Source organism: Dipodomys ordii, unplaced genomic scaffold (genome assembly GCF_000151885.1).
Source record: "Dipodomys ordii isolate 6190 unplaced genomic scaffold, Dord_2.0 Scaffold45, whole genome shotgun sequence".
NCBI lineage: Eukaryota > Metazoa > Chordata > Mammalia > Rodentia > Heteromyidae > Dipodomys > Dipodomys ordii.
Genome location: NW_012267261.1, coordinates 13,639,403 through 13,649,345, shown reverse-complemented (window position 1 = coordinate 13,649,345; position 9,943 = coordinate 13,639,403). Strand labels below are relative to the sequence as shown.

Here is a 9,943-nt window from a genome sequence, read left to right as displayed (position 1 = left end):
TATTTCTTTGTTGCTTTGTATGTCCCTCCCCCACAGTATAACCCCTGCTTTCACTGTATTTGATGTTGGTATAATTTGTGGAGGGGAAGGGGAAAAACTAATCGTTTAAATAAGGATACAGGTGGATCCATTGCAACAATGAGATGTACAAGTCGTTACATTGAAAACGAACTTTGTGTGGGGGGTGGGGGGAGGATGGGAAGGAATCAGAAGGAGAAACAAAGGAGGAAGCTACAATGCTTGATAAGAAATGTACTCATTATCTTGCCCATGTAATTGTAACCCCTCTGTACAGTATTTTCACAATAAAAAAAAGAAAGAGAAAAAAAAAGATTCAGAAACTCCATGGCATCTACAGAGAGAAAGGTTACTGAACTACATCACCTGACCCCGTAGAGATGCTTTTTTCGCCTTCAGGGTAAGTCTTGCAGATTACTCATTTGCCTCAGTGGTATAAAGCTTTGGAGAGACAAAGACAAATATCTCATCAAGCACCACCTCCAAACTGCCTCTTCCTGCAATGGAGAGCCTGCTGATCCTGAATTGCACTATTAAGTTTAAACTCAAAAGGAAAAGATAGAACCATTAACACCTGACTTTTGGCCACCACACCAGCACCAAGTACAAATTCTCCACTTGTTAGATATTCCAGTTGCTATCTGCCCCATAAGACCTTGTGTTTATTACTCAAAAATAACTGGGTTTTTTTTTCTTACTGAGACAGACAGACAGACAGATAATAGGTATAGTAAATAAACAGACCTGGAGAGATAGGTAGGTAGAGAGACAGACAGACAGACAGACAGATAGAGAGAGAGAGAGAGAGAGAGAGAGAGAGATTGATTATGTTTCACCTGCTTTGCTTACTCTCTCTTGTCGTAAGGAAGGTATCATTGAGATTGGGAGGTCTTTCTGGTGCTGCTGAACACAGGTCTGTATTGCTTATAAAGCTAGTACTGAAAAATAGGGTCTAAACAAGCAAAAGAACACAGTATGGCTTTAGTCAACAACCAAGAATCACCAGACTCTCCAGCATCTAAAGGATAATATTTCACAGGGCTCTTTAGGAGCATGGGCCTGATGCTGACTTACCACATAGCACAACGATAATCAGACCCAAGTCAGAACCTGAAGGAAAGCCATTCAATGTGGTGACAATAGTAACTTCCGTTAGGCTAAGTGTCATTCATGTGGCTGGGAGAGGGGCACTAATTACAGGGGTGGTACCTGAGAGGTCCTAATTCACTGGGAACTTGCAAGGAAACTCTACCCACCCCCACCCCGCCCACTCTGGAGACTCTAGGCACTGAGGCAGGGCCCTGAGGCCTTGCTGCTAGGCAGGTTGTACAGAAGCCCTGTCTGGGAATCACCTCTTCTCAGGAGAAAGTGTCATGGCTCTGGTTCCCACTACAGAGTTGGCCAACAGTGGGTTTTTGTGAAAGTAGCTTTGGCTAAGCCAAACCCCAGGAATCTCCCCTCCCACTTGACTTTCCAGATAGCACAACAAAGCCCACCTCAGAATCCTGGATGTCACCTAGACAACCATGCCCAAGTTCTTACCCATAGTGCCTAACAACTGAAACCAGTTTGGGACAGAGCAGAAGATGGACCAGCCTCCAGAAGAGAATCCAGCTGAATCCTGGAAACGAGAAAATACACCCTCAACTGCTGGCCAAACTAACAACAGAGAAGACAACCAGAAGAACCAAGCTGAAGAGGAGGAGGCTAATGACCAAACCCACGCTGATCCCGTTAACCAAAGCTCATATAAACAGACTTATGGCACAGCACCCAACCAAACTGGACCGATTGACCAATCTGGTCAGGTTAACCAGGGAACTTATGAACAGGCTGTACGAAAATGGTCGAAACAAAGTGAATGGAGCAATTCTCAGCAGGCTGAACAGAAATTTTCTGGTCAGACAGATAAAAGAACTTCCCAGACCATTGACGGCAAAGTATCTCATCAGTCTGACAGAAGACCTTCAGAAAAGGGTAGTGATAAGTTTTTCACACCTGATGGAAGAACTTCTGAGCAGATTGACTATAGATTTCCTGCTGGTCAAGGAACATCCGGCCTCGCTCAGCAAATGGACCAAGTTAACTACAGAATGCAAGAGTCTACTGAAGACAGTGAATTCACTGGAGAGCTGTATAATAGGCAATTTATGTTGAACATGCAGCAAGAGGAACAAAATGAGGGCATCTTCGGAGAGGTTGGCCAACAAGACTACTACCCACCCTACATTGAAGCATTTAACCAATATCAGGATCAGGTCTTTTCTGAGCTGGTGAGTGATGATATATACGGCTTCAAAGTAGAGCCCTGCACGTTTGAGAAGAGCTCAAGTGATATGCGAGACCAGCTCTCAGGTACTTCAGAGACTGAAATGGAAGGTACTTCAGCTATGCCCAGTTATAGAATGATGGATACCCGGTTCACCAATGCCTTCCCAACACGAGTCCAAGGATTTAGCCAGAAATTGCCCTCCATCTCAACCAGAGTAGCCTATCCCAGCAGTCAAGAAAAACCTCAAACTATGCAAGTAAGTTCAGTGGTAAAAAGAGGGCATTTGCCTACCTGGGAGCCTCCTGGAGGTTAACCAAGAGGCCTAGGGAGGCGGGGGTTAGAGGGGTGAGGGGCGGCCCATGCCAGCTCAAGTATGAGGAATGAGCCAACATGGAGAAAGATGTAAGGTTTCTATGCCCTCAGGAAGGATCAGTGGGCCAGGATTTAGTACGGACTTCAAGTTCTGGTTCTGTTCCTATGTGACATTTAGTCAATCTTCAGTGTAGGTTTCTTTCTACAAGGGAAAAAGATTTGGAATTAATTGGCAAGCTCTGTAAAGGAAAAGTATTTGACAAGATACCTCCAGGCTTACATTGTCTGGTGGATAAACAGGGGTCTTCACACACACACACACACACACACACACACACACACACACACACACACCCCTCTCTTTCCTCCAACTCTTGGTAGTAAGATTCCTTCTAATCTAGATTCCATCCATAACAGCAGCAAATATTGCTGAAGTTGGGCTTTTTTATGTATTAAAAACTCTTTGGTGGGATGGATATTTTCATTTCAGAGTAATCTTTCAGGACCTTATAGTGGAAGAAAAACCCAAGATTTCAAGAAGAGGTTCCCTCCTATCATTTACGAAGATCCTTACCACGTTTCCCTCCAATACATGGAGAGACATGGCATCCTGCAAATATTCCAGGTAAACCTCTCAATGCTTTCATTGTGCATTCTGAAGAGGTGAAAGATGAGGGTTTGCTGTAATGGGGGAAATAATCTTATGGAGAGGTCTGTAAGTACATTAAGATGTGCTCACCAAAAGAAGCAAATGGGAAATGAGAAAGCTCTTCAGAGGGATTAGAGATCAGGTACAATTCTATTGGATATATATTTGATCATTTTCCTCGTAATAATGTTATGACCTGACTGTATTTTCTCTCAGAACGAAAATGTGATGTCTTATGCTTTCTCTCAGCAGATCACTGAAAACTTAGTCTATGAAAAGCCAGATGATCCACTGAATTTTATGCTGTACCAGGTATGGAACAGGAGAAAAAGAACAACCTTTTGGTTCTCATTGTTGAAAAAGGGAGCATATATGTAGAAAGTTGTACAAAGCAAACCATGCATTACTCTGAATTGTCATGAAATAAATATAACTGTAACTGCTATCCAAATTAACAGTAACAACGAAAAACACTACAACATCTCTGAAAACCCCGTTTCTCTTCCATAAATTACTTCCCACAAAGGAACAGTGATGTTGGCTTTTATCTTCTACACTTTGCTTTATAATTTTGTCATTAAACACAACCCATTAAGTGCAGTTGTGTAGATTTGTCAGATTTTTTTAGACCATATATAAAGGGAATCTCATACTGTATGTATTTGCTTTTAGGTGATTTCATATGCTCCAAATTATCTCATAAGAGTGGCCAACCGGGTGCCGGTGGCTCATGCCTGTAATCCTAGCTACTCAGGAGGCTGAGATCTGAGGATCACAGTTCAAAGCCAGCCTGGCAGGAAAGTCCGTGGGACTATCTCCAATAAGCCACCTTTCTGGTGGCGCTGTAGCTCAAGTGGTAGAATGCTCACCTTGAGCTGAAGAGCTGAGGGACAGCGCCCAGGCCCAGAGTTCAAGCCCCACGATGGACAAAAAAATAAAAAGAGTGGCCCATCCACTGTGTATGAAGGATGTTATTATTCTATTTTTTTCATAGGCATACGAGTCATTTCCAATGTGGAGTGATTAGATTTTTTTTTTTGCCAGTCCTAGGGCTTGAACTCAACCTGACCGCTGTTTCTCAGCTCCTCAGCTCAAGGCTAGTGCTCTACCACTTGAGTCACAGTGCCATTTCTGGCTTTTTCTGTTTATGTGGTGCTGAGGAATCGAACCCAAGTCCTCATGCATGCAAGGCAAGCACTCTACCACTGTACTACTGAGCCACCTTCCCAGCCCTAGATTTTTTTTTACTGTGTACCTTCTATTACCTGTATCTCAAGGATATGTTTCTCTTGCATACAAAGTTTAAAGCTTGATTGTGGAGTATGTGTGTTTCCATTTCCACTATCCCAAGATATTTTTTAAATTTCTCTTTTGATATTGTTTCCCCTGGTTAACTGGTGTTCAAAAGGCTAATGATTGGTTCCTATATGTATATATGAATTTTCAAAAATAGTTCTGCAACTGATTTCTAGTTTCATTCCATTGTGTCCACAAAAGATATAGTGAATCCTCTTTGTGTGCTTAAAAAGAATATGTATTTTGTAGATACTGAGTGGAAAGTTTAATATATACCTTTTAATTTCAGTCAGCCTAAAGTTTTGTTTTGTATTGACTTTCTGTCTGTATTATCTATCCATTGTTTAAAATACATCATACTCCATCTTATTATATAGATCTATTAATATGTGTATGAATCATTCATATTTACATATTCCAAAGTTGGAAGCATTGATGTTATTTATGTCCTCCTGGTTAATTGGCTCTATTGTTGTTTATTATGTAATTACTTTCTTTGATTATTTGCTTTTTTTTCCAGTCATGGGGCTTGAACTCTGGGCTTGGGCAGTGTCTCTCAGCTCTTCTGCTCAAGGCGAGTGCTCTACTGCTTGAGCCATAGCTCCACTTCTGGTTTTCTAGTGGTTTAGTGGCTTTGAACCACGATTCTCAGCTCTCAGCCTCCTGAGTAGCTAGGATTACAGGCATGAGCCACCGGCATCCAGTGAATTTGCTATTTTTTACTTAGAGTTTAGTCTGAAGTAAATATTGCTACCCCTGCTATATGCTGGAATATAACTTGTCCATCATTTCATGTCAATGTGGTGTGTGTTTGTATGTGAGTGTGTGTGTGTGTTTGTGTGTGTGTGTGTGTGTGTGTGTGTGTTTAAGGCAAAATTGAATCTCAGAAATTCAGCATACTGTTGGATCATGTTTTGTAATCTATTTATCTGTCTTTTGATTTGAGAATGTAATAAAATTACAAGGTTACAAATTACTACTAGCTTTTTTTTTTACCATTTTTACCTGGCTCTTTTGTTCTTTGTTTTATAAAGCCTTTATGTCTTCTCTCCCTCTTCCTTCTCTTCTTCCCTTTTCCTTTCTTTCTTCTCTTCTTCCCCTTTCTGTCATATTAAGTATCAAACCCAGGGCCTCCTGCATGCTAAGACACATTCCTAGCCTGTTCTCTTCATTTCTGATAGACAGCTTTGCCAGATGTGTTAGTCAGTTTGGGGTTACTATAACAAATACCAGAGATGATTGACTTACAGAGAGAAAATGTGGGGGGACGGGTTTGGCTCAGAGTTTTGGCAGTTTAGTCCATGCACATTTGACCTGTGCCCATACATCATGGCAGGAGTACATGGCAGAGCAAAATACCTTACTTTACTAGTGAGAGGTCAAACAGAGGAAAAAGAGGATGGTATTCACTATACTCCAGAGGCATACTGCCAATGATCTCCCACCGGTCCCTACTTCCTAAAGATTCTACTCCCTCCCAAAGCATCTTGTCAGGGATGAAGTCTTTTACCATAAAGACCTTTGGAAAGCATTCCAAATCCAAACTCTAGCCTTGGAAAAAGTTAAAAGTTCTTGGCTGGGAAGCTTTTCTTTCAGGAATTTAAATATGATACCCTACTCTCTCCTGGCTTACTAAGTTTCTTTTGAGAAGTCTACTAATAGCTCATCTGAGAGTCTTATATGCGATATGTTCATTTCTTCTCTCTTGATGATTTCAGGAGGGTCTGTTTGTATTTTGGCTTTGTCAAATTGATTATAATGTGTCTCATAGTATTCTATTAACTGACCTTACTTGAAATAGTTTTACCTTTCTGAATCTGTATGTACATATTCTCTTCAATATTTGGGGAGTTATCAGACATCATTTCCTTAATAAGTTTTCTTCTTTCTTCTTCTGATTTTTCCATAATTTGTATGTTTATACATTTGGGGACATTCCTTATGGTTTGTTTGTTGCTTTCTTTTCTTTTTATTTTCCTATTTGTTCCTCTAGTTAGATCATCTTAAATGGCCTGCCTCCAAATTTGTTGATCTTTTTTTCTTCATGAGAAAATCTAATGTTAAAATTTTCTATTGAGCTTTTCTATTCAGTTATGAAAATATTCAGCTCTAAGATTTTTGTGTGGTCCTTTTCTTACAAGTATTTCCATTTTGATTCTGATGTATAAGCAAAGTCATTGAGCATATTTTACACATTTTTTGTTAAAAGTAAGTCATTGTATACCCATTATAAATGGTGTTATCCTCCTGGAGTTTCTAAAACTAACTATAAATAAAATATCTTAGAAGTATTTATAAGCCAATGTTTACAGAAGTTATTAGACGCAACCATGAGTCATCAGTGTACAAGAACACAAAAAAAGTTGAAAAGTCATTTTTAACTAGACAGGATGTTTTTATGATGAAAATTAAAATACTGGATCAACCATAATCTTCAACAAGTTTCAAGAATTTGGGCTGAGTTGGAGGTCAATGGTAGACAGTTTATCTTACAAGTGTGAAGTCATGGGTTTTAATCTGTACTGTTTAAGTCTCTGGTGTGGGCCTTCTTATGGCTTACATTTCTTTAGTAAACTTTTGGTGATGTTCATGCATCTTTTTCTGATATTACTGATGGTTTCTTTTCTTTCATCTTACTGAATTTCTTTAAAATGATTATTTCAAACTCTTTTCCATACATTTCATGTATCGCCTTTTCAATTATGGAACATTCTTAGTTTCCTTTGTGAGCCTCATACTGCTTGATTCTTTGTTATATGTGTAGCATTATGTTGGTATCGGTGAACTTTCAGGAGCAAATTCCCATTTCCAAAGACTGATTGTGCATGTTGAAGTTTCCTGTTACATCTCAGAGCTTATAGGATTACTTGCAGTTGTGAGTCAGCTAAGTTGGATCCAGATATTGTGACTGATGCTGACACCACCATAGAAACTAACACCGGTGGGCATGTTAGCAGGGCTACGGGGCATGTACTCTACTTTGGTCCCTGAATAAATTGGACACAAGCCTTGGGCTTTGGAGCTGGCACTGGAATAAAGGTCTACTTCAGGGTTCAGAGATGGCAGGCCTCTTAACAGGTTGATGCAGGGGGTGGGGATTCCTCTGGGTATGTGGAATGGATCGGGTCAGGTCTCTAGATGATAGGTTGGCCTACTGCCCTGGTCTGAGGCTTAGATGAGTTAGAATTGAATTCCTAGGCTCTCACAAAAAGAAGGTCTTTCTGTATATATGAGAACAGAAATATTGATGGAGTGGAAGGATATGAATGGGCAGTCCCTTATTCTACTATCTTGCTGATACCACTGCTAAAAAAAAAATTCCCTGATAATTTTTGCTATTGAGAGAAGCTGTGAACTTTATCTTGATATGTGCCAAAACTTCCATACTGTTGTAAATAATTTTTGGTATTATTCTTGGATTTGGTTGATATACCTGGAGACAGTCTTGTCTTTGTCCATTTGGGCTACTATAACAAAGCCCAGAATGGGTAATTTATAAAGGATGGAAATTCAATTTTTACAACTATAAGGGCAGAAAAGTCCAATACCAAAGTTCAAGTAAACTTGGTATCTGGTAAAAGTTTAAATATTAATATTCATTAAACTGTAGCATTGTTGTTTTTTTCTTCAGATAAAATAGTTTATTACTTTTTTAAGCTCACTGCTTCCTCTGACATCATATTCTGCTATTAGATTCATTTAGCAACTGTTTTCAACTATTTCTCAATAATTAAATTTCTATTTGGTACATATCTGTATTTTAAACTTCTCTCTATTTTATCTTCTCTGATTTTTTCTATATTTCCTATTTTCATTGTATTTTCTTTACTGAGCAAAAGTATCTCAACTGTTGTAAAGAAATTATCTAATTATCTCAAAAATGGGATCATCTTAGATTTGGCATCTGTTGCTCATCTATTTCATACAGAATAGAGTGTAATTTTTAGGTTTTCTGGTCATTATAGTGTGTCTTAGATATTGTGAACATTATTATGTGTAGCCTTACCTCTGCTCCATTCCTCTGATGAATTGTTTGGGTTTTTATTTTTTATTTATTTTTTTTACTTTTTTTTTTTTTTGGTCGGTCATGGCCTGAACTCTGGGCCTGGGCACTGTCCCTTAACTCTTCAGCTCAAGGCTAGTGCTCTACCACTTGAGCCTCAATGCCACTTCTGGTTTTTTTCTGTTATGTGGTGCTGAGGAATCGAACCCAGGGCCTCATACATGCAAGGCAAGCACTCTACCACTGAGCCACATTCCCAGCCCTGTTTTTTTTTAAATCTGGCTGTTACATACTTAAATTACAACTGTAAGCCCTAGTTTTCCTTCTATAACTGATAGGTCATATCCTGGATCGATTCTTTAAGCATTTACCATATTGCCTTGTATCTGTCCTGTAAGTGCATACCCCAAAGGTCAGATTGAGGTTTGCACAGGGTTCGTGGAACTGAAGGATCCTCTTGTCTCTCATATCCTCTCTTCAGCACCTACTCATGTTCAAACAGATTAGTCCTCTGATTATTCTATCCAGAAAGCCTGAGATTCTAACATAGGTTTAGGTATTCCTTCACAGTGAGGAATGTATTCCATGTTTGTCATTTGCTCCAAGTTTATCTTTGCCACAGCCCCTTATACATACCCTGCCTGTATGTTTATGTCCTGAACTTCCAGGTAGATGTTTTGGTTTGGGGTTTGTTTGTTTAGAAGACAGAGATTATATTTGGTCCATAAAATGTAGCTGTCATTTGCATTTCAAAGTGGTTCCTTCTGCACACAAAAAGGAAAACTTCTCTTTTATTTTACAAAAGGAATATATGCTGGGCCTGAGAATGTGGCTTAGTGATAGAGTGTGCCTAGCGTTCATGAAGCCACACCTTGGATTCAATTCCTCAGTACCATATAAACAGAAAAAGCAACACGTGGCACTGTGGCTCAAGTGGTAGAGTACTAGCCTTGAGCAAAAAAGTATAAGGATAGTTTCTAGGCCCTGAGTTTTAAAAAAATGTAATATATTACAACAGAACTTAGAAAGTGGCAAAAACTCCCATGCTCCTGGATTGGAAAGATCAATATTGTGAAAATGGCAATACTTCCCAAGGCTATCTACAAATTCAATGCTATACCTATCAAAATTCCAACCTCATTCTTCAAGGAAATAGAAGAGGCAATCCAAAAATTCATATGAAACAATAAAAGACCCCGAATAGCAAAAACGATCCTTAACAGAAAGAACACTGCTGGAGGAATATCAATACCAAATTTCAAATCTACTATAAAGCCATAGTAATCAAAACACTTTGCTACTGGCACAAGAACAGACCAATGGAATAGAATTGAAAACCCAGAAATGAACCTACAGACCTATAGCCATCTAATCTTCGATAAGGGAGCTAAAA

General features: G+C 39.3%; 1 protein-coding gene across 1 annotated transcript in view; it reads left to right on the top strand.

Annotated features, from left to right (window-relative positions):
* The first annotated feature begins 1,604 nt into the window (after positions 1 to 1,604).
* The window catches only part of LOC105987917 (chromosome unknown open reading frame, human C3orf30), a 9,305-nt gene continuing 966 nt past the window's right edge, over positions 1,605 to 9,943 (top strand). The window contains exons 1-3 of the mRNA XM_013019336.1: positions 1,605 to 2,558; positions 3,093 to 3,227; positions 3,501 to 3,563. Of these exons, the coding sequence (XP_012874790.1) occupies positions 1,605 to 2,558; positions 3,093 to 3,227; positions 3,501 to 3,563 (1,152 nt within the window). The remainder of the gene's footprint in view (positions 2,559 to 3,092; positions 3,228 to 3,500; positions 3,564 to 9,943) is intronic.